General features: G+C 41.8%; 1 protein-coding gene across 3 annotated transcripts in view; it reads right to left on the bottom strand.

Annotated features, from left to right (window-relative positions):
- The window catches only part of kcnh1b (potassium voltage-gated channel, subfamily H (eag-related), member 1b), a 62128-nt gene that overhangs the window by 34286 nt on the left and 2070 nt on the right, over positions 1-25772 (bottom strand). For all 3 annotated transcript variants that reach the window (XM_069721618.1, XM_069721620.1, XM_069721619.1), the window contains exons 2-7: positions 22294-22417; positions 20605-20711; positions 19269-19397; positions 16323-16441; positions 12183-12575; positions 4617-5046 (exon numbers count right to left, since the gene is read on the bottom strand). In XM_069721618.1, coding sequence (XP_069577719.1) covers positions 4617-5046; positions 12183-12575; positions 16323-16441; positions 19269-19397; positions 20605-20711; positions 22294-22417 — 1302 coding nt within the window. The remainder of the gene's footprint in view (positions 1-4616; positions 5047-12182; positions 12576-16322; positions 16442-19268; positions 19398-20604; positions 20712-22293; positions 22418-25772) is intronic.

Below are 25772 nucleotides of genomic sequence, written 5' to 3'. Positions count from 1 at the left end.
CATTTTAAATCTCACTGAAATCATTTCGATAGCAGAACAATTGGACGGTGAAGCAGACAGACTGTCTGTCAGGCTGTCCCATCATAAATGTATTGCTGCTGGGTGTCCATTTATCAATATATTGCCACACAAAATATTGCGATACTATACTGCATTGATTTCTTTGTCCCCTCCCGGGATGTTTTAGGAGCTGCAGACATGCCGTCTGTGTGAGTGGAGGCAGACGAGAGGAGCTGGGAACCTGTTTCAGAGGCCGTGCTCGCTGTGAAACATTACTCAACGGATGCAGGGGAAAAACATCTCTTCTACAATGGATCAAGATGGCTGTGAATGAAAAACAGCCCACTGTCTCTGGTTTTTTGTCTCCATCAAGTCAACTTATTATTAGCTTGTTTTGTTGCAGAAGAATTCAGCATTTGGTATCCATCATATAGAACCTATAACTCCAAAGAATAAAACCAGTATATAAATGTGGAACCTGCAGTCAGACAAGATGTCAAAATGTAAAAACAGAGAAATGTTATTGTTTTATGAAAATAAATATCTTGTGTAAAATGTTTTTTAGATGAAAACTAAAGTGAAACAAACAGCTGCTTCTGAAACTACAGTAACTAAATCTGTCGGCAGTTTTTCTGGGAAGTGAAATATATTGCGAGTGACACCTGGTTGGGGCTGAGAGGTCAACACACTCTCACATCTGCTTTCAGAGCTCGGCAGCGTGGCGATGCTCGTGCCATTTTTGAAATATAAAAGAGGCATAAAGTGGCGGAAAGATTATGAAACCAATTCTGCATTGGAACAAAAAAGGAGCACTAATCCCTTTGTTCTGTAGATATGAGCTTGTGTTATAGTGGACAGCCTATAACACATTACCACATACAACTTCCTTGCTCTGACTTGCTTTACTACTGCACAATGAATTAGAAGATGATTGAACATGTGTGAATCAAACATGTGAGGCTTTTTATTAAAGGTCCCATACTCAGTCTTTTTTATTATAAAGCAGATCTCAGTGCCACAGAAATGCTGAGTAAGCATCTTAACGCTCAGTCCACAGAGAGACGCAGAGCCGGTTCTCAGCTACTGTGCTGTTTCGACAAGACATTTGGATTTCCACAAGTTTGTGATGTCACAAACTCACATCATATGCACACCTTTAGCATGACCTAAACAGAGCCGTCATTCCTTTATGGAGATAACAAACCACAAGGTCACAGAAACATGCAGTTAGTCTTTGTGTGATTCACTCAGGAAAAAGCCGGCCTGTCATTAAAGATGGCGATGGATATCAAAGTGTTTTAAAGACAGACACAAACCAGCCTGTTCTGGTTGGAGCTACACAGAGAGGCTTCAGAGAGCAGATTTAAAACATTACTGAGTGGGTTTTTGGTTCTTCAAATCAAGCATCCCCCAGGAAGTCAACATGCAGATGTGTAAACAACTCATAAACAAACAGCACAGCAGCTAGAACGGCTTCCAAGAAGACATCTTCAAGCAGAACGAGGGCCGATATAGTTTCTGTCCAAGCCGCCGGGAACATGGCCGAGCTGTGACTTCACCTACGAGCACATTTATCATGTGAAGCACGCCGACCCAAAGGCACCTGTCCCGGACACAATCATGTTTAATGAGCGGTTGTGGTAAATGGTCTGCACTTATTCTACTTTATCAGCTTGGAGAGCTCCTCGGGTTCAGTGTCTCGCCCGAGGACACTTCAGCATGTGGACCAGGGGTCTTACGTTTGGTGGGCAACCCGCTCTACCATCGGAGCCTCATCCGCCCAACAGGCAACTATAAAAGAGGTTTCTGATTTCAAAACCACCGATTTTAACAAGAATTTGATCAATTTGCTCCAATTAGTGTGAAAGAGCCACGTGATCAAGTTATTTTATGGCTTTCATATGTGTTGGACAGAAGACATCCGGCTGAGTCAGCAGAAGTCTGAGACGCACAGCTTTCAACCGGTTTGACTGAAATAAACCGAGCAGACTTTGTGAACCCAAAAACCTGCAACGAAGCCTGTGAACCGAGGAAGCAGCTTTCTGTGAATGAACAGGACTCCATTTGTAAACGTGGTGTTCAGTTCTCTCTCTTTATACACAGCTTAGTTCACACCAACAACATGCTGCTTTCTCCGTTTTTATCACAACGTTCATAAGAAAACGACTTCCTTAGCTAAAAATTCAACTCCAAACCAGCTGCTGTTTTATCCTCTGAGATTCAGACAGTCGTAGACGCAGGAATTCTGTTTCCGGGTCGTCGTCCGTCCGTCCGTCTCGTTCTCGTGAACGCCAAATCTCTGTCCTCAAACAAAAAGATTCACTTCGTACCGAGGACGAACTGATTCGATTTTGGGAGTCAAAGTTCAAGGTCACTGTGACCTCAACTCAACCTATTCTCATGAATACGATATCTCAAGAACACATTTTAAATGTGAACCGTCGGTTTGTGGACTTTCGTTATGAGGCCTTGAATTCAGATTTCGGCCGTCGCCATCTTGCTAACCACTGTGTTGCATCACATCTTCATTTTACAACACTGTAAACGTTTTGAAAGTGAAATGTGGTCCCATTCTTGCCTGATAGAGGGTTTCAGCTGCTCAACAGTTCAGGGTCTCCTTTGTTGTATTGTTCATGTCCTGATGCTCCAGGTGTTTTCAATGATTGACAGGTCTGGACTGCAGGAGGCCAGTTTATCAGCGGACTCTTCTACTAGAGAACCATGCTGTTGGAATACGTGCAGAATGTGGTTGGACGTTGTTCTGCTGAAATAAACAAGACCTTCCCTGAAAGAGACGTTGTCTGGATGGCAGCATATGTTGCTCCAAAACCTGAACATATCATTCAGCATTAATGCTTCCTTCCAGATGTTCAAGCTACCCATGCCATGTGCACTAATGCATCCCTGTGCCATCACAGATGCTGGCTTTAGAACTGAGCTGATAACAAGCTGGATGGTCCCTCTCCTTTTCAACCTGGAGGATGCAGCGTCCATGATTTCTAAAAACGATCTCAAATTTTGACCTTTTGCCAATTAACCTAATTAGTTGAGATGTTCCACCAGGTGTTAGTTTTTTTGCTTTACACTTCTTCTGTTGACTCTGTCAACCTTTCTGACACGTGTTGCTGGTAACAAATTAAAAAAGAGCCTATATTTTTCATAAAACATTCCAGTTTCAACATTTGATATGTTGTCTTTGGTCTATTTTCAATCAAATATTGATTTATGTGATTTGTAAATCATTGCATTCTGTTTTTATTTACATTTTACACAGCGTCCCAACTTTTGGGAAAACTTGGTTGTATAAGTGTTTCATTGTGCAACAATGTTGTGCCACTGCTCTTCTTATACAAAGGGACTTTCAAAATTAATTAGAAGACATACATACAATAAATATGATTTATTTTCTACATTTGAATAGTAATTCAAATTCTGTCCTAATCTACAGAATTTGAGATCCCCTTTGTGACCTAAAACCTGAAAATGAATCAGAATATGTCAGAAGTCTTCCATCAATAAATTATTGACAGAACTGTCTGATTCTCACGTTTGCTGTCCTCTGTTTACGTACACAGGGATTAGAGGATGTTACGTTCATTTTGCAGGAAAAGACAGACAGAAGACGGTTTCCCCGACGTCTGGAGAGCTAACAGAATTCCAGCATTTATACACACGCACAGCAACCACACTAATTTCACATGTTAATGTTAAATTAACGTTGGCTGATTAGTCAGTTCAAAGCAGCTGCTGTGGTATTTATCAATTAATCCTACTTTAAATCACGTCACATATCATGTCACAAATTGCAAAATTCTTGGAAATTCAGAGTCACTCTGAAGAAGTGTTTTTGCTTTGGGTTCAAAGTGTTAAAGCTATAATCAATCACTACCATTAGAGTAACAAAAGATGAAAAGACTGAATGTGGACTGTGGCTAGTGTCCATGGCAGTTTTGAACTCTCCAGGGCTACAGGGCTTTTTGGCCTCTTTTAGCTCCTGATTTTGAGTGTGTAGGGTCTAGCTACAGACCTACCACCAAATTTCAAGAACAATTTCTGTGACACAAGAATGGGAGAGGGGCGTTATGACTTACACTTACAGGCTGCATTATTTGTTGCCAATTTTTAGGCACTGTATGTGTTTAGATTATTATCCATCACGTAATACCCATCAGGGAGGCGCTGCACTGTACATTTCATTTCATAGCACCTGACACTTTCCATTCATCCCAAGCTATATTTGTTTAATTTTTATTTTATTTGTTTTTGTGTATATAGTCTGTGTGTATGTGTATTTACTTATTCTTCATCTTATTTTTATGTATACGTGTTTGTAAATGTTTTCATTTTGTGTGCAGCTTTTTGTGTTTCTATGATGCTGTGACGACTAAATGTCCCCACTGTGGGACTGGACTCCGCAGAGACACGATCTCAGCATCCAAAGCCAGAAGACACTGAGACAGCCCAAATCCACACAACAACTGTGGCAAGTTTTTCAAGATGCTTTGATTAACCTGCCCACCAAGTACCTTTAAAAACCCAAGAAACAAGGGAGGAAAACAGATGTTTGGAAAATCTGGCGCAGACCAGTGACTAAGAGAGGAAAACCAGCGACTTACATCCGATCATCATCATGGCCACGGCGAAGATCTTCTCTCCGTCCGTGTTGGGTGCGATGTTTCCGAAGCCAATGCTGGTCAGGCTGGTCATGGTGAAGTACAGCGAGGTGATGTAGACCGAGTCTTTGCTGGGCCCGCCCTCCCAGCGGCCCGAGCCCGAGGAGTTGAACCTGTATGGCGTCCCCACCGTCTCTCCCAGCAGGTACAACCAGCTGTCCATCCTCACGCTGTTGGTGTCCTCGTTGATGACCTCGTAGTCTCCGATGCTGTACCAGATACAAGCCAGCCAGTGGGAAGCCAGGCCGAACACACACACCAGCAACACCAGCACGGCCGCACCGTATTCAATGTAGTGGTCCAGCTTTCTGGCGACTCGACCCAAACGCAGCAGACGGACCACTTTGAGAGAGCTGAAGAGGCTGCTGATTCCCTGCAGAGGAAGAGGAAACAGACGGGAAGACAAGACCAGGAAAAGAGAGGAGTAAACAGAAGACATCAAACCATGTATTTTAGAGGTTCCTCTGTATATATCAACTTCAACTTTAACTTTAATTTCATTCCACCATATGGCATACAGATAAATCAAAAAATTGTTTCTCACAGTCCCAGGGTATATATATATATATATACCACTGTAAATAAATATATATATATGTTTACAGTGGTAAACATGACCCAGTCCCAACTTTTTGAGATGTGTTGCTACCATTAAATTCAAGATAGAAACATATTTTTCATAAAACAAAAACATTTCTGTTTCTACATTTGATATGTTGTCTTTAGTGTATTTACATTTAAACATGGGCTTATATGATTTTCAAATCATTACATTCTGTTTTATTTACATTGTACACAGGTTTTGAAAACTGAGTTATATATATATAAAGCATAAAAAGGAGAATAAATATTTTCTTACTTTTCAATAGAAGTGTGCTAGTCCTTTTAAATGGTATGTACTGTACATGATAGTGTTTATAGCTGCCCTACACATTGAATTAGCTCGTACAATCATCCAGATTTCTTTTATTTTGTACAGTTTGTTCTGTTATTCACTGATGTACGGTAGAATGATGGTCTGGGTTGCATTATGTGTTTTATTTGGTAGAAAAATATAATACCAAAAAGTCTTGAATTGCAAAGAACAAAGGAGCACAAAGAAACCTGCAGGTACTGAGGAGGGTTCGCCTTTGCTAAGTGGATTTTTCCACGATTATTAATACTTAATTATGATCAGCTAGAGAGTGTTCTCAAATGACTGCACAGCTAGTCATGTTTAATTTCCTTTTCTTCTTCTCCACTCCAAATGTCATGATGCTAATTTTCAGCCTGTATGTCTAGTTTTCCAAACGTTCCACTCCACATTGTAGTCTGAAGCCAGTGATTTCAGTTTGAGACCAACTACTGTGTCAGTGATTTTATGTGATCCTTAAAATCAGGATGGATATAGACACTATGAAAGATGTATAAACATGTATGAAACATGTATAAAGAGTGCATGAAATATGTATAGAGCATGCAGCACCCAGCTTACAGAAACACATGCTCTCCTTGTTTGACCCATCTGTCACATCACTGCAGCCTCTCATCAGACCACTCAGCCGCCTCATCAGCAACACTGTTTCCTAACCAGGGAAGCACCCACAATGCACTGCTCCTCATCAGCAGTCGGCACCATGACTGAAGGAGGAATGATGGAGTTGATCGAACCCTGATGGGGTCAAATCCTCCGACACTTTAACTGCATTCAATCAACAACTTTGTTTTCCTCTTCTCTCTGGAACCTCAAGCAGTTTATTAAATAATAGTTTCTATTCTTTTTGTTTTTCTACTATCACGACACAATTATATAATTATTGTGATATAAGCTTGTTTTCTTGTAACAACCGAAACAATTATTCAGTGACAAAGGGAATTGTTTAGTCGTTCCATCCTACTGGGCGTAGACCTCGCGTTATTTCAACCAATCAGCAGGCGCCAAAACCGGCCAGCCACCTAGCGTCCACCAAAGCATTTCAAAAATTGTTTTACGTGAATGGCAGCAGCGTGACGAGACGCTGAGTGTTTAATCTGCGCTGAGCGCTGTGGTCGGAGTTTTTCAGCTCACAGAGAGTTGAAAAATGTTAACGCTCCGCTCGGTACTGTCACCAGCCGTCCAATCACAGTGAAGGAGGGACGGGACAAACGATGGCCGCTGATTGGTCTGCCCTTCAGAGTGGCTCAGTGAACGCTGATATGAACAGACACACTTTAAATAAAGGAGTAGATAAGCATCAGTGGTAGGTTCTAGTTTATAGCTGCCTACAAATACTCTGCTCAGCTGACTTCATCCAGACAAATCCTAAAAGCTCCTCAGTTAATAATCATGTTTGTTAGGCCTTGAACACACCGCCTCGTGGCGTCATTACATTTCGGCCTCCATATTAACGGATCAGAGCAGCCACACAGCCTGCTGAGACACAAGGCTCACCTGAGTCTCACTTCCCGTCTCACTCCCCGTCTCACTCCCCCTGTCTCACTCCCCCCGTCTCACTCCCCGCGTCTCACTCCCCGCGTCTCACTCCCCGCGTCTCACTCCCCGCGTCTCACTGGGAAACACTAGCTCTGTCTCAGTGTGTGTGTCTGTGTGTGTTTATGTGTGTGTGTTTGTATGTGTGTGTCTGTGTGTGTTTGTGTGTGTCTTTGTGTGTCTGTGTGTGTTTATGTGTGTGTGTGTGTGTGTGTGTCTGTGTGTGTTTGTGTGTGTCTTTGTGTGTCTGTGTGTGTTTGTGTGTGTCTTTGTGTGTCTGTGTGTGTCTGTTTGTGTCTGTGTGTTTGTGTGTGTCTTTGTGTCTGTGTGTGTTTGTGTGTGTCTTTGTGTGTCTGTGTGTGTCTGTGTGTGTCTTTGTGTGTCTGTGTGTCTGTGTGTGTCTGTGTGTCTGTGTGTGTTTGTGTGTGTCTGTGTGTGTTTGTGTGTGTCTTTGTGTGTCTGTGTCTGTGTGTGTTTGTGTGTGTCTTTGTGTGTCTGTGTGTGTCTTTGTGTGTCTGTGTGTCTGTGTGTGTCTGTGTGTGTCTGTGTGTGTCTTTGTGTGTCTGTGTGTCTGCCTGTGTTTGTGTGTGTCTTTGTGTGTCTGTGTGTGTTTGTGTGTGTCTTTGTGTGTCTGTGTCTGTGTGTGTTTGTGTGTGTCTGTGTGTGTGTGTGTCTGTGTGTGTCTTTGTGTGTCTGTGTGTCTGTGTGTGTCTTTGTGTGTCTGTGTGTCTGTGTGTTTGTGTGTGTCTTTGTGTGTCTGTGTGTGTCTGTGTGTGTCTTTGTGTGTCTGTGTGTCTGTGTGTGTCTTTGTGTGTCTGTGTGTCTGCGTGTGTTTGTGTGTGTCTTTGTGTGTCTGTGTGTGTTTGTGTGTCTCACTATGAACAAGGATAAACAAATATCACGTGCCTGCCTTTTAGTTCCAGCTCATCACTTGTCGTGAAGTTCTCTGACGTCCACATCAAAGAGGAGCTCATTGAATGCTGCAGCTGATGACAGACAGCTGATGACAGACAGCTGATGACAGACATGCAACCGAGCTGCAGCAGAGCAGCAAGTGAGAGGAAACGTACACCAGGCAGCAGTGTTCAGGCCTTTCACTCCTTCTCCTGACCCTGCTTTCCTTTTCCTGCACTTCTGTCAGCTCTGGCTCCTCCTGGATTCCTCCACCTGCTCCTCCTGGATTCCTCCACCTGCTCCTCCTGGATTCCTCCACCTCCTCCTGGATTCCTCCACCTGCTCCTCCTGGATTCCTGCACCTGCTCCTTGTATGCTCTGTTCCCAGCCTGCCTCATCTCTCTCTGTCTCATCATTCATCGCCACAACCTCTCCTGGTCCGTCTCCTCCTCCTCCTCCTCCTCCTCTCCTCCTCCTCAATCATCTGTATGAAAACAGTCGACTACATCCAAGACGTTGTTTTTATAAAGACAAATGCTGCTGAGTTTTTTTCAAACATAACTTTGACGCTTTAGGCAGCACAGAGAAGAATCAAGGTCCTACTATTTGAATGATCTCCAAAAATATGTTTCATAGAAGGAAACGAGTGCAACTTTCCAGATATCTATTTTAATTGAATTGTTCATTTCAAAGAAGAAAAAAGTATGTAAAGTATGTTAATATTTGAGATATGATGCTTCACAGGTTGAACAGCAGAGTGTTTCTGGTCTGATCTGTAACAGACTTCAGCTCTCAGCTCATTTTACAGCAGTTTGAGATCAACTGGATTATTTCACTCAAACATGATTCTCCTTCGGCCTTTTTCTGGTATCTACACTGAATCAAACACCAGAGTGATGTGGCGGGCTGTAGAAACATCACTGCCATTATTTAAAAGATATTTTTGTTGCTGCACTGATAGCTTTGCATTTTTGACACGTCAGCACTTCTGCATTGCCCAGTCATGACCTTTCTCTCTGCATCTAGAGGAAGTAACATGCTGTGAAGTCATTGGATGAATGTAAAACAGTCCACTCCACCATGGTGATTAAACTCACTGCAGGCACATCAGTCACACAGCATTGTCTTTAATTTCACACCTCAGCCGGGTGGACGCTGGGCGTCACATACAGTATAACCAGAAACAGAGCCTCATCTCATCCTAGACAGCCAAATACTCTGTATTTACTGATTCACTGCACTGATTTTTTTTTTTTTTTTTTTACAAAGCACACGAGTTTCCTTCCTCACAGGCAGCTGTGTGCAGCACTGGGTGAAAATCAAACTGCAGAGACTTGAAACTTGCTGCAATTACATCATTTATCACAGTCAATAAAACAATCACTGCCATAAAAGCCACACAATGGCTGAAACAAAATGCAGATATTATACTTCTATCTTTGGATAATCCTCTGTAGCATCTACAACAAACTGTTCACGCTTAAGAAAATGAACGAGATTTAAATTTACAGTCCATTACGTAAAGGCATCAAGTTTCTGTCTCAGTACAATTATTATTCATATCAAAATCAATAGAATGGACATTTTTCATTTATATATATGAACTTGTGGAAAACAAGAACTAAACTTAGCTTTAGCTTTACTGTCTTTCTAAAACAGTGGGAGCAGAAATGTGCCAAAAGGTCTTGGTTCTAACGGGCTTCACTATTGGTCAGTCACTCTGAGGCTCCGCCCTGAGACAGATCTTTGAACTCATTGGCCAATCACGTGGAATTGCTCACACACTGCAGGGCACTATAAAACCTCAGCATCTCAGCCGCTGGTGTCTGTTTGAAACTCAGCAACACATCACGGCCTGCAGCTAACGAGATACACACGAACCCAAAGATCTGGAGTGAAATATGAAGATGATGCTGTGTTAGAGTCTGAGCTGTGTTCTTTGAGGCACATGTAAGGATAAGACTCTTTGTTGGCAGAAAAACGACTATACTCAATGTTTATTGACCTGACTAAAAAAGCTGATTGACAGATTCATTGATAATAACAATGATAGCCATTTGCAGCCTTCAGGGGGATGAGGATATACCACTGCCCCGTATTAAAGTGTGTCAGCTCTCAAGAAAAACTGTGATTTTGTTGAGTTTGCTCCCCAGATTGTAACATCCTGGCCATCACGAGGCGTTGGGGCTCCGCCCCCTCCAACAATGAGAGAAAACAACTACTTTAACATGTTAAACATAAATTCATGCTATAATAATAGTTTGCTGGTAAAATGCAGATGTTAGTCTGTCAGTCTGTGAGCATTCAATAAAAACTGTTTACAACTTGTATTTATTCATTTCTGTGTAAATAATCTACTTCCTGTTACGGGGTGAATGAAGTCCTTCAACTATTGTCGACCATGTGACCTGAGGCTGCTCTTCTATTGGTTGTTTCAGATTTTCAGACTCTCCTTCTTTTACTGGCGGCTGGTGTTTAGGCAGCATTAGTGTGTTGTATTGTTTTTTGATTTTATTTTTTTGGGCTGAGTAAAAGTCCACTATCAGTTTGTTTGTCCCCCCCGAAACACGGCACCCTCCCCAATAATTTGTATAACCAGCATCCACTGCTGGCTAATATATGCTGACTATTTCTTCTGTCTGTATAACATATTCACTGTATCTGTGAGCATAGATTGAGTAACATCTAGCGACTCAGCAACGCTGCTTGCGTGTATTGCACATTAGTATCTCACGTTGATGAGTCCCTCCAGGATTTCGCTGAGTATTTTTGTGATTGTTGCGATCAAAAACGTTTGATTTTGCTGGTGGATTTTCTCATGTATGTTGTGGAGTTTTAAGTGAGTTTCTTGTGTAAAGTTGCAGAAATTAGAAAAAGTTGCAAGTTCAGAAAGAAACATTAGATTTTTTTTTTAGGCCGTACCTGATAAAGTAGTAAATTTGTAATCACTTCCTGTGATAATAATCGTGCTGCACATCAGAGATATTTTAGTTCTGATCTTTTTTTATGTATTTATTGAACTTGAGAACCGTGGAGATAAAAGGTCCTAAAAGGTCCTAGAAGGTTCTAAAAGGTCCTAAAAGCTGTATATGTTTCCAGAACAGACCGTCTGTGACTGGAATATAGAAACAAGGACTACATCAGCTGTCAAAATAAGAGCTTTAGATGCTGTTTAATTCATGTTCATTCAACACATAGACCTGCTGGATGAAACAAACAAAGAGACTTCTCTGACAACTGGACGTGTGGAGAAAACTAATTTAACATCCAGTAATATGGAATCACTTCCTCTGATCACAAACATTTAATCATCATTTTAATGTGAAGAACACATTTCCCACAAACCCCGTCACTTCCTGTTTCTCCTCTTGTTCCTGTTTCTCCGGTGAACAGAGTTTTATTTGGAGATGAAAACAGGAGCAGAGACTTTCTGGTTGGAATGAGGAGTTATTGTTGGTAATAAAGAGAGTTTAGTTTGAAAAGACTTATTTTATGTCGTTAATACTTTCAGCTCAGATTCTGCTGACGACATTTTTTGCAGAAGAATCGCGGTAATTTAAAGAAAATTACAAGCTCCGTTACACAGTTACAACAAAAAGCGAACATGACCTTCATCATGGAGGATTGAATGCAGGACTGTTGTCTCTCCTGGTTTGAGCCCGGTGTAGCCAGCAGACTGACAACTACGTGTACAGTAAGATTTGAGACAATGGGGCCAACTTTGTGTGAACTCTTGTGTTTCAACGTGACCAAGTACACAAAGCCAGAAGTTCACTGGACTCCACAGAACCCTGAACATCTGACTGAGAGCCAGACCATAATGTCACATCATTGGGAATTATTTTATACAGTCTCTGAGGTTTCCTCCTGTGAAACCAGCTTTGATTTGATGATGAAAACAGGAGCAGAGACTTTCTGGTTGGAAATGCTGTAATTATTAAGTTATTTGTGTAAATAAAGCGAGTTTTGTCTGAAAATATTGACTTTATGTCGTTAATACTTTCAGCACAGATTCTGCTAACGGCATTTTTTGCTGAAAAATCACGGGAATTTTAAAAAATTGCAAGCTCCGCAAATATTTGCGTTAATTATTGCAATCGCAAGATTTCCTGGAGGGACTGATTGCTCTGTGGTATATTAAACAAATAGAATAAAAGTCAACTGACCTCATCGACATTCTCAAAGGCGTTGATGACATCATAAGGCAGGCAGGACAGCAGGTCGATGACAAACCAGGTCTTGACGTAGTTCATGCGAATGAGCTTTGGGTCGGAGATGACCTCTCCGGCCGGACCAACGAAGGTCGTGTGGAAGTTGAGCACGATGTCAACAAGGAAGATGACGTCCACGATGCTGTCCACCACCAGCCAGGTGACGTTGTTCTGCTTGGTCTTGAAGGAGACGTTGTAGGGCACCATGATGGCCGTGTAGAAGGTGAGGATGAGGATGACCCAGTCCCACGTGGTCTTGAAGAGGCAGTAGTGCAGAATGATGTGTGGTGGCGTCTTTGGGGTTTCCTGTTTGTACTGAGGCAAAATCTCTGAACCCAGCTGGAGAACCTGAGACACACAACAGAAAATAACAAAGAGTTAGATGAACTCCTCACAAAGATGAAGCAGAAGTAAAGTCAGAGTTCACCAGTATCTGTGACGGCCGTAGACCTGAGATACTCTGTTCAATGACAACACACTTAAGCGCTCGAAGAAATGCCTCATATTTCTTGTGATGTCACCTCTGTGCTTATTGTTCGGTTAAAAAAAACGTTGGTTAATGTTGGAGAAAAATGGTGGTCACGATTAAAACCAACATCGACTGGTGGGGTGCAAACAGTTGACTCTGCGTGGAAGTCAGGAGCTTTTAAAGTTTGAGAGGTTTCGTGTGTTATGAAGGCAGCAGAGATCTTATGATTGAAACGCGGTTCCTTCTCCGATAAGGCTGCCGGAGTGAATCTCCGTCATTAAAGTCGATGCTTCGTCTCCACCTACGGCACCGCGGTCCGTCTCAGCGGCGTCCCAGAGCCGTCTCCGCTAAAGATAGACAGCAAATCTATTTTTGACGGCAGCCGCTCGGAGACCGCTGCAATCTGAACAGAACAGATCGCAGATTTAAAATTAAATTAAATCCCAGTCAATTTTCTAAATAAAACACCCATGCGCAAACTCACGATCATAAAACACATCAACTACATCACCGTCTACTTCAGCAGTCTTTCAGTTTGGACCACAGACTGGATATAAAAGTGTTCGTAGCTTCCTGCTGCAAAAAGTGAGGCCAATGCGGAAGTACAATACAATCTAGTGCCACGAGAGGTCGGCTCCAAAAGGTGCTGGTTTCCATAGACTCCTATTCAACTTCTCTCATGATATTCTCAGTCAATACAAATTTTCCAGTTTTCTTCATGTCATTCACTAAATTCACTCTTCCAGATTCGTTTTCTGGCGGCCCATCTGGAAATAATCCTGTAGTTATTTAAATAAAATCAAAATAAATTTCAGAACGCTGTGTTTTTGGGGGCCTGTGGTGCAGTCAGGTTACAGCTATCAGTGGGCGGGACGTAGTATCGTCAGGTTTCCGATCAGATCGGTCAGATCCACCGCTGGCTCCTCCCCCAGCTTGTCCAAATATGGTCACTTCCTGCTCCAAACCGCTCCGAACTAACAAGATGGTGACGGACAGAATCTGAACTGGAGGCTTCATGAATCCTCATGTTTATTGTGTAATTATTTCACATTCTGTGTCTGTAGCACAAGGAGAATGCATTTCTTTTCTAAACCAAGCATCAACCATCAGTGATGTCATCAACCATCAGTGATGTCATCAACCATCAGTGATGTCATCAACCATCAGTGATGTCATCGTTGGTTTGTGAACGTTATGAATCCTCCAGTTCAGATTCTGTCCGTCACCATCTTGTTAGTTCGGAGCGGTTTGGAGCAGGAAGTGACCATATTTGGACGAGCTGGGGGAGGAGCCAGCGGTGGATCTGACTGATCTGAAAAAATACAACCCCGTTTCCGAAAAAAGAACTGAGGAATATTATTGTTTTATAGAAAACATATGCTCATTAAACAATAATTTTTTTCTGTTTCAACATTTCTTATGTCGTCTTTGGTCCTGCCCACCGATAGCTGTAACCTGACTGCACCACAGGCCTGTCAATCAAACAGACACGCCCCCAAAAACAGGTCTTCTTGAATCTTCTTTTCTAATGAATGAGGGATTATTTTCAGATGGACCTCCAGAAAACTAAGAAGAAGGAGTGACTTTAGCTAACAACACCGAGAGAACTGATGGACACATTTTATTCACTTTGGATTTGATGAGAGAAGTTGAATGGGAGTCTATGGAGCCGGAGGCTTTTTGGAGCCGACCTCTAGTGGCACTCAGTGGTATTGCAGCTGAAGACACTTCTGGATCGGAACCATTTACAGACCTGAAGCTACGAACTCTTTTATATCCAGTCTGTGGTCACACTGCATCAAATGCCACAAAGTTTACCAGTCGGAAGTGCAGTCATTCATAATACATCAGGTTAAACCATCTAACAAGCTCTTGGAGGCTGAAGTGGAACATCTGCTATGAAGTCAAAAACAAGGAGAAAGCATTTTAAATGGCACTCAGGTAAGTATGGCTGCAGGTGAGGCTGCCTGGAGGGAGTTTCTGCTGCTCATGTCTGAACATACAACTCTGTTTTTTTTTTATTAGAGAAGATAAGACTATCTTTGAAAAAGGCAGGAGGTCTCCTAAAGCTGGGAAAACATGCATTCTTATCAATCTTGTTTTAATTCAGTACAGTTTAATTCAATTCCAACTTATAAAGGACACAGCTCACAGAAAGGATGATGTTGAATTGATGCTGCTGCCATTAATGAATTTGTTAACAAAGAGTAATATTAATAACTGATTAATTTAGCTACTTTCAAGAGATCCTGTTAAACATTAAGCAGTCAGTGTTTGTGATTGTTTGTGCATATTTCTGGTAATAACAGTGAGGTCAGTGCTCAGGTGCTGGCGGTCGGTGGGTTATTAGTGAAATGATATTTGGGGTTTTTTCTGCACATGCCTGATAGCCTATTTCAAACGAATCAAACAAAACAGACACACTGTTTACTGAAATTATTCAAACTCAACTATACGAAGGTAAATCAATAAGTTCTGAGACTGCTGCTCGTGCACGTCAAGGAACAGGAAGATAAAACCTGATGAGTAACTGGTACAAACTTCATCTCCTGATCATCATCAGTTCTTCATCTCCTGATCATCATCATCAGTTCTTCATCTCCTGATCATCATCAGTTCTTCATCTCCTGATCATCATTATCAGTTCTTCATCTCCTGATCATCATCATCAGTTCTTCATCTCCTGATCATCATCAGTTCTTCATCTCCTGATCATCATTATCAGTTCTTCATCTCCTGATCATCATCATCAGTTCTTCATCTTCTGATCATCATCATCAGTTCTTCATCTCCTGATCATCATCTCTTCCTGAGTTCTGGTGTTGGTTCAGAGTTCTGGTTCTGATTTCTCCGTGAACATGACCAGAAGCTTCACGTCAGGTTTAGTATCAAACTCTGGAAATCATCAACGGAGACTCTGATGATGCTTCAGGAGGTCTGAGACCACGAAGACACCATCCTGGAGACGTGTCCTTAGAGACGTTCAGGACGTCTCCGTCCAACTCTGGAAGAAGACATCAGGAGAACCAGCAGGTTTTCTTTGAGGGTCGGAGTGAAACCACAGAGCTCTGCTGGACCTTCTGAGGGTCTGAGGACACACGGTCACTTCTAATGACCCAAACTGTGTCACCATGGCAACAGGGTTCTCCAACACGACGAAAACACGTGTTTCTCTCCACAACAACACAATCATAGCTCCTCACCAGGTTGGTCTTCCTGAGACGTCTCTGTTCCACAGAAATGTTTCTCAAACTTTGATGTTCGCTCTGATTAAGTTTCAGGTGTGAAACATCCCAGAGACACCAGAACACACACACACACACACACACACACACACACACACACACACACACACACACACACACACACACACACACACACACACACACACACAAGAAACTCAGGAACTGATGATGGTCAATGATGAAGTTTGTACCAGTTGCTCATCAGGGTTTAATCTTTCTGCTGCTCTGTAGATTTACCCTCATATCATGTGTCATCTGCCAAACTTGTCATGTCAGTTTAGACAGTACAGGTATCACAAACTCAGGTGATGGAACATGACGAGAAAAGACTCCATCTTTGAAAGATGCAGGACTTTCTTGGAGGTAAAGAAATGGTCTTACCTCTGCCAGCCGTGAATGTTTGTGGACGTTCTCTCCTTTTTGGACTGCTGGAGTGAGCTGCTGAAGAACTCCCCGGCTGCTGGTCAACGCACGAGTCAGACGGGCAAATTTACCCCAACCTGCCGACGAGACCGAACAACAGCATCAAGAGACTGAACGACTCCGAGAGTGAATAACTCAGCAGCACATCACCAAACCAGCTGGATGTTGGGTCAAAATGACAGCTGGTCTTTCAACATTACAACTGTTATATCACGGGTCCAGAAAACAACCTCGTTTAACGCTTGTCAGGAAGAAAGTTTTTTTGCTAGTTGTCAGCAGAAGATAAACGTGTACATGTTCCGGTTACTTGATTTACAGTACGTCAAGTTGGCGACAAGAGAGTCAGTGATGCAAAAAAAAGCAGACTGAATTACAGCTCACACAGATTCATTGGTAGGTTTGCCCCCTTTCATTAACCCTAACCCCTTATGGGTAATATGGTGACATCCCAGGTTGTTTTATGTCACATTTATGAGACATTTGAAATTGATGATGGTGTTCCTCAAGAATTCTGGGCGCTGATCTTTGTTCTTCACACCTGCTTCCTCCAGGAACCATTATTAGTCAGACTGATGGCAAATTCCACAGATGGTGTGAAAATGTACATCTGCAACTTTCAACATCATTTTTTTAAATTTATCAATTCATTATTTTGTCAACAAAATACAAGAAAAAACAGGCTTTTTTTTAGAATTTGCTGAGGTGACGTGTTTTTTTTTGTCTGAGGAATGACCCAAAATCCCCAAATATTGATACTAAGATGTTAGAAACAGCAAATAGACGAAACAATTATTCAATTATTAATCTGTTTAAAGGCCCTCCTCTCCGTCTGATCCTCCAGCTCACCTCCTCTCCGGCTGCTTCTCCAGCCATCTGCTGGCACTCTGCTGTGTCCTCGGCTCGCCGTGCAGGCCACCTCACCCTCCCCTCCACCTCACCTCCCCCTCACCCCACCCCTATACCCCCCCGCTCACAAGCACAAACACACCCACACCTCCACCTACCTCACTGCCACAGACTCTTACCACATCATCCAGCCTGCCTGGATCTCAGACACACACACACACTTACCAAGTCTCATCCTGCCTGCCGCCCACTCTCCGACTCACCTCACTCTCCATCACCACCCACTCAACTGTTAGATAAACCTTTTATCTTCAACCCCACCGTTCAGGGTCGGCTTTTAGCTTCAACCTCTTACTCCACTCTACAGACCAGTTGGACTTCCTGCCCAGAACAGGAATCCCGTAGTTCTGCAGTCGCCCGCACAACGAACCCCGGGCCGTCCACAAAGTCCACAACGCACATGTGGACTGGATGGGTCAACTCCATATGATGCTGCAAGTTTCCTTACAAGGGTAAAGAGTTGGTCCACTGTTCCATGGTAAACCAGGAGGCGGGGCTTTGTGTGTAGCTGGGCTCGATGTGTGCACACAGCTAGTGTCTGTTAGAAGCCTTCATCAACACGGATGATGACACATTTACTCGGATGATACTCGTCAAAAGTGCGTTTTCAGTACCGGATACTCGTTTCAGCCGAGTACTCGTCTCATCTCTAGGAATAATTGAAAATAAATCAGTTCCACTTTAACTTTCCGCTCCACTGCCAGTCAGATAGAAAGAAGCAGGAGTAACGTCGAGAGTTGTCCAATCACATTTGATAGAAAAACGTAAAACAATACCGATTCGCTGCCAGTACAAGAGGGAGAGTCTGAAAATCTGAACCAACCAATAGAAGAGCAGCCTCAGGTCAAGTGGTCGACAAAAGTTGAAGGACTTCATTCACCGCACCAGGAAGTAGATTATTTACAAAGAAATTAATAAATACAGTTGTAAACAGTTATTGACTACCAGCTGCATTTTACCAGCAAACTATTATTATAGCATTAATTTATGTTTTACATGTTAAAGTGGTATTTTTTGTTCTCTCTACTGCACCCTGTATTAACAAAGCATCACTCTCTCCTCCTGAATCCGAAATGTTCAAATCGGTCGACGCCTTCTTTTCCAGCAAACTGGCAGAAACTGTCGCCAGCAGGCTGAGCAGTGTGACTCCAGTCAACTCACTGTGTCCCCGAGGAGCTTCTTTACTACCTCAGAGACCTGCCAAGACATGAGTGGATCTCTACTCTGCCTCTTCCTCAGAGGACATGTTGGTCAGAGCGCTCCTTCCACCGCCTGGTGATATTCCCCATCTGAGTCAGCAGTTCTCTGCCACCCCGCTGAATCCTTGTGGTAAGCCCTGCGCTCCCGTCCTGAAACACTGGACGGTTTGCCAAAATTGAAGACAAATAGAAAGTCTTTCTCCACGTTTGTGCCACTGAGTTTTTGTGTCCGCAACCTCCACAGCTGCAACCACCACTGGCCTGATGGCATCTGTCTGCAGCCAGCGGGACCCTGAAGGCCTGAAACCATCACTTTCCCACCAGAAATCTACTCAGACTGCTTTTTGTTTCCATCTGAGAAGAGCAAACTCTCAAAATAAATGCCTATAGTTTCTTTATTTTTTCCATCTGGCTTTAATATTGAGGTAATCCAAATGTTTCATGGTGTTTTTAGGTTTTGTTTATGTCTTTGGCTGCATTACATTTAATCCTGTATTTGAAATATTGGGCTACACATAAAGTTATTATCATTAGTACTAATTTAGAATGAATGTCTTCGATGTACAGATATTATTTTTAAAAACTGTCCATTTGCTTTCTTGTAAAAGTGTTGATGTGCTATGATTGTCTCACAAAATTTATCAAAGCGAGTGTTTTAATGTTGGTCCTACTGATTTATTCTTAAAGCTCCAAGAAAAGTGCTGCTCTGGTTGACTTGATGAAAATCAAAGCATCAGTGACACAAAGCAGTAACGGTGTGACCAGCTGATGCCGCCCTGCATTTAGGAACAACACCGACCTTTTGAAGAGTCGTCCTCAATTGGTTGCTTGAAGGCTGTGATGTCACTGAAGGTGCAGAGAAACAAGACGACTTTGTCCTGCTCGTTCCTGATGGGAGCGATTTTTACAAAGAACCAAACGGGCAATCCTGCAGCGCAAAACAGAAAGAAAATAATCTGTCATGTCATCAACGGAAGGAAACTCAGAACACGCTAATGACAATGATTGGAGTTTTAGTTTTGGTCTGTTTCACTGTCAGAGGTATTTTGCTCGATGTCACTAGATCCTACACACTGTTCCTTTAACTAAACTTCATCAGCCAAAACTTCACTGAATGTGCCGACAGTGCAGAGGAAGTCTATCAGAGGCTCTGCTGTTGATGATGTTGGTCCTGACGGAGCAGCAGCTCTCTGCACCACCTCTCCTCCACATCCTCCTCACAGCTGTTTACAGGATCTCAATCTCACTTCCACCTACTGCTGTTTACAAACTAAAGAAATAAGAGAATATTTTTAGTTTTTACTGAATACTTGAAGGCATAATGTTACGTTTATACTGACACAAATCGATAACACTTTTGTTGAAATTGTATTAAATTAAAATGAATGGTCAATTATTTTTTTTATTTTTTTTTGTCATATCGTCAAGAATATCCAGATATATCATGATATTATTTTTGAGAACATATTGCCCACCTCTACTTGTAGGCACTGACCCTCTGGCTTTTACTGCAACACAGTTTTGAATATATTTTTCCTTGAAATATAATGTTTCTGGACTCTTTTATGATTATGTGATATTGCAGCATCTGACAGCCCACAGCTTCACCGCTCTGGTTCACTGCTCACCAACCATGAAGTGGTCTCGAGGTGAGAGTGGATGTCTCATCCGATTCCATCTGACAGGACTTTAAGGAACTGCTGCTTGCAACTGTGTGCCGGATACCTCAAGGAAACTTTAGAGGTCTTAGGGAGCTCTTTTGGCTCACCATGTGTAAAGGCAGCCATTAACTATTTTTACCATTTTTAAACTCAAGTCTTGTATACTTGTAGGAGATAATGTTGTTTTAAATGTGTTGTCAGCCTCCAAACTGTTGCTTTAAAGAAAAAGACATTGTGTAATAAATAACTGAAATTGCTGGTTCATTGCAGTACATGAAGTCAGACCACTCTCTCTTTTACCAAATCTGTTAAGCTCAGGAAGCAGAGAAGTCGACAACTCTGTCCCAGTTTAGGACATAAACTGGGTCTCGAGGTCTAGAGATCCCTGGGTCTCTGCGTGTTTTGGGATTGAGGTCACGGAAACACTTTCTACGCAGCCTACATGACACACGCAGCATACAGTCGAGCACTCACGGTTTTTCTTGTACATTAAAATCTCAAAAGAGTTCATCTCGTAGCTCTCGAAGGTCAGTCGAACCTTCTCACTCGTCTCGCTGTCCGTCAGCTCTCCGTACATGAAGCTGCAGGAGAAAACAGAGTCCTTGCATCAGCACATTCACATTGTCAACATCTGGAACACGAGAACAACATCTGGAACACGAGTACAACATCTGGAACACGAGAACAACATCTGGAACACGAGTACAACATTTGGAACACGAGAACAACATCTGGAACACGAGTACAACATCTGGAACACGAGAACAACATCTGGAACACGAGAACAACATCTGGAACATGAGAACAACATCTGGAACACGAGTACAACATCTGGAACACACCATATCAGACCACTTCTAAGCAGCTTGATGATACTATAACTACAGAACTTTAAGGTCCATTGGACTTTGTGGTCAACCTGTCCAAATGTCACTGCAGGAGTTTCCTCTTCCTCTACCATCCTTGAACAGAAGGATGGAGGTAATGGTCGACAAAGAACCAAGGAAAAATACCATGTAGGTATGAGCTGAAGTCAAAGGTCTTCATCCATCTGAACCATAGATTCTCCTTCATGCTTTGAATGTGAGGTTCAGGGGAAAAGTCTTGAGTTGGTTGCAATCTGCAACCTCACAGCTCGATGCCACTAAATCCTACACACTGCTCCTTTAACTAAACGTCATCAGATATCGCAGCCAAAACAGAAAGTGCCATAAAACCCATTTAATTAACCATTAGAAAATATGAATCCCTGACAAAAAGACAAGGCCGTGTCTCAATCCCGTACTTACGTCTCCTTCGAGCGCACAAGTCAGGTATGGAAAGCTACACGGCACCGAATGGTGTAAAAACACTTTCTACCCCCAACAGTCATCAATAAGGCTACAAAGCAGAGAGAGACCACAAACGTTTCAACCCGCGATGGCCCAAGAACACAAATACACATCATACATGTCCGCAAAAGTGTTTGTTTTCCACTCAGTACCACCTGGACAGGAGCCATCAGTGTGTTTATTGTCGGTGTTAAACACGCAAAAAGATATTAGCTGGCTAATGAAAGCCAGCAGGTGGACTGTAGTGCCATTAAAGTACCGGAGAACACCTGTGATGCACCTGGTCACAAAAAACATGTGTGACTCACTGCATCAACATCACAATGCTGTGAACTATTCAGCGCAACAGGAGCAGCCTCTGAACTTGTACCTGAAACATTCCAATACCTCATTCTCCCTCAATACCACATATTAGTCGTTATAAGCTAAATATTTTATTATAATAATCTATGTAGCAGACATGGATGCTGTGAATCAGTTAGTGAACTTTTAGCTCTTAACTGAACTCACAATAATCTGTTATGTGAAATGATTAGTGTTAATTTTAAATCTGCAGGGGTTCCTCATCAAGAAAAATGAATCAGAATTTCAAGCCTTTTGCTATAAATTTTAATAATAATTAATCATAATAATTTTAGTGTCAGAAAATGCGTTAATGTCCACTTTTGTAAACTTGTGTGACAAAACAATTTTTTTTGAAGCCCCATTTTTCCTCTATTGATGTTCATTTTAGAATACAAAATTGGGGGAAAAAAAGCTGCGTTTTTTTATTTTCTCATTTTGGTTTCAGAGGACATGGACTGAGACGAAGACACGTGGACGGTTGTTGTACCTGCAGGTGCTGCTCTTCTGCATGACCTCAGCTCGATGGTAACCGGACAGCTTGCAGAAGCCATCGTTGCTGTAGACGATCGGCCAGTCGACGATCTGAGCGTTCCCCAGCACGAAGTTGGTATCTGATGACAGAAACCAGAAGGTTAGAACCCGTCCGACCCATGACACATATATAATGCATGTATGACACATATATGACACATGCTTCGTCCAGCCTTAAAGCTGACTCACATCAGTAGATTTCCATGGAAGAATAACAAAGCCAGGAAATATTTGAGATACTGATGTCAGTCATTATTGTTTCCCATTTTTTCTTCAAATTGACTTAAATTCATCAACGAGTAAAACTGGTGTCAATAAATCAGCTGCTAACAAACTGATTAATCACCTGTAAACCATTTTTTTTCCATAATTAAAGACGTTGGTGATTTTTATCTGTTCAATTTCTCTGAAAAATATTTTGTTCCCAACAAGTGATGAAGATTCTTCTAAATCAGAATTGATGATTGAGATTATAAATAAAAAGCAAAAAAAAGTGAATTGTCATTTAAGCCACAATCATACAGTCTGAGCATATAAATACCACATATTTAAGAAATATTACACGAGAGGGAATGATTTAACGTCATTATTAGCACGACAGTGCATCACCATCAAGTGTAATATTGCGATTATACAAGTTACCAACTAAATAAAACATATAATCTACATTTGTTCATATTGTGGAGCAATTCACTCTCAAAGTATAAAACTTTTTGTTAGCGTGATCTCCGTTCCCTGGCAACACATGGGGTATGACTAACAACTGGAAAACAATCACCAGGAAGGGGACTGCTTCTACCAGGAAGTAGTCCGACCCTTAGCAACCACCTAGCAACGGAGAGGATTTCTAGTCTCCAACTGAGTAAATACAGAACATAGAAACACTAAACTGATCAGCTAGTTCAGTCTGGTTGGAACAAAGATATCTGATGAGCAAAGATATCTGATGAACAAAGATATCTGGTGAACAAAGATATCTGATGAACAAAGATATCTGAAGAACAAAGATATCTGATGAACAAAGATATCTGATAAACAAAGATATCTGATGAACAAAGATATCTGATGAACAAAGATATCTGGTGAACAAAGATATCTGAAGAACAAAGATATCTGATGAACAAAGATATCTGATGAACAAAGATATCTGAAGAACAAAGATATCTGGTGAACAAAGATATCTGATGAACAAAGATATCTGATAAACAAAGATATCTGATAAACAAAGATATCTGAAACAAAGATATCTGATGAACAAAGAACAACAAAGATATCTGATGAACAAAGATATCTGGTGAACAAAGATGAACAAATATATCTGATGAACAAAGATATCTGATGAACAAAGATATCTGTGAACAAAGATATCTGATGAACAAAGATATCTAATGAACAAAGATATCTGATGAACAAATATATCTGATGAACAAAGATATCAAACAAAGATATCTGATGAACAAAGATATCTGATGAACAAAGATATCTGATGAACAAAGATATCTGATGAACAAAGATATATAATGAACAAAGATATCTGATGAACAAAGATATCTGATGAACAAAGATATCTGATGAACAAAGATATCTGATGAACAAAGATATCCATGTTCTCATGTGTTTCTAACATTTTAGCTCCGTGTCATGTGTTCAAACCAAACCGGTCCAGCTAGCCTCCTCTAGGATTGTAAGTGCGTGACTATCCGTGGTGTTACGGTACGGGTGCTCGGAGCGACCAAAAAGGACCAAAAGAGACCCGACTTCACCAAATGGGTCATTTAATAGAACTAGAACAAGTAGAAACTACATTATATTACATATTAGATGAAACTCTATTCTAATTCTATATTCCATTGAGGAGGTGGAGGGATATTTGTAGTGATCAGCAGGATGTGATGTCATGATGATTTGTTCCAGATGTTCAGTTGACCAATCAGATCTCTGGGGCGGAGCTACTAGTTTATGTCTATCTGTCTTTCTGCAATAGTTAGCAGATTGTTAGTAAACCAGGGCCGAACATGAACACTACATTTAGGGCACACGTTGTGTTCGGTGATATTTAGTCTAGACACAAAAGAAAAAACAGCTGAAGGCCAATCAGAGTCCACCAGCAGCAGCAGGTTGATCTGACTCTCTCTCACTGTGTGTGTGTGTGTGTGTGTGTGTGTGTGTGTGTGTGTGTGTGTGTGTGTGTGTGTGTGTGTGTGTGTGTGTGTGTGTGTGTGTGTGTGTGTGTGTGTGTGTGTGTGTGTGTGTGTGTGTGTGTGTGTGTGTGAAATAGGTCAATGGAGGGGAAAGGATAGGGTACACGACCTATTGTGACCGGTCTGTATCTATCTGAAGACGTGACAGTATCCAAAGTGAAAAGTTAAAAAGTAAAAGTGTGTGTAGAGGAGCGCTGAAGGATTGAGAACAGAGCTGAACGTTCGTTTTTTAACATCAACAGAGAGGCTGAGGACAAACAACAGAAATAAATCCTGACCAGACGACCTGGGAGCCTTCTGCTGTTACTATTAGTCATTTAATTTTAATTTATTCTGTTAGTGGATTCTACGTTAATAAACCTTTTAATTAGGCCGAACTGTTGTTCTGTATGTATTTGAGGTGGAGCCAAAGATCAATTTAATCGAGAAGTCATAGCCTCTCATATTCAACTGATTCATTTGGTTTATGTAACAACTATTCCTCTACATGAGGTGGTGCACAAAACTTCAATAAGTCCAAATTTAAAGATAATAATAAAGGCTGTATTAAAAGTCATATTTTATCAGCATACAGCTGATCCACCAGAAAATACAACAAATGTTTACACTGCAGCAGCTGGAAATGGCAAAAGTTTGGTATCTTTTCTTGACTTTGACGAGGACACATTCACAAAGTTTTGCTGACTGATCATTTAAATATCACAGATTGGTTTAATTTACATGAAGTCTGATGTTAGAGAAGCAAACAGAGTCACTAGCCAAAAGAAAAAGTAGCTCTCCAAAAGTGAGTAAATATGGGCTACTTGGCCTGAAAGTATTCAATTATAACCTAGCTAGTTTTTATTTATCAACATACTTAAAACATGGTGGTGGTCCAGTGATTGGCCCACAGAGAGAAGAATCTGGGTTTGAACCAATCATCAACCATCAGTGACGTCATCATCCATCAGTGATGTCATCATCCATCAGTGATGTCATCGTTGGTTTGTGAACGTTATGAATCCTCCAGTTCAGATTCTGTCCGTCACCATCTTTGCTAGTTCGGAGCGGTTTGGAGCAGGAAGTGACCATATTTGGACGAGCTGGGGGAGGAGCCAGAGGTGGATCTGACCGATCTGATTGGAAACCTGACGATACTACGTCCCGCCCACCGATAGCTGTAACCTGACTGCACCGCAGGCCTGTCAATCAAACAGACACGCCCCCCAAAACAGGTCTTCTTGAATCTTCTTTT

This window comes from Brachyistius frenatus, unplaced genomic scaffold (genome assembly GCF_029030835.1).
Source record: "Brachyistius frenatus isolate BFR_SWC_R1_liver_20210118 unplaced genomic scaffold, ASM2903083v1 Contig_269, whole genome shotgun sequence".
NCBI lineage: Eukaryota > Metazoa > Chordata > Actinopteri > Embiotocidae > Brachyistius > Brachyistius frenatus.
The sequence above is the reverse complement of the archived record's forward strand: the minus strand, read 5'-3'. Positions and strand labels throughout refer to the sequence as shown.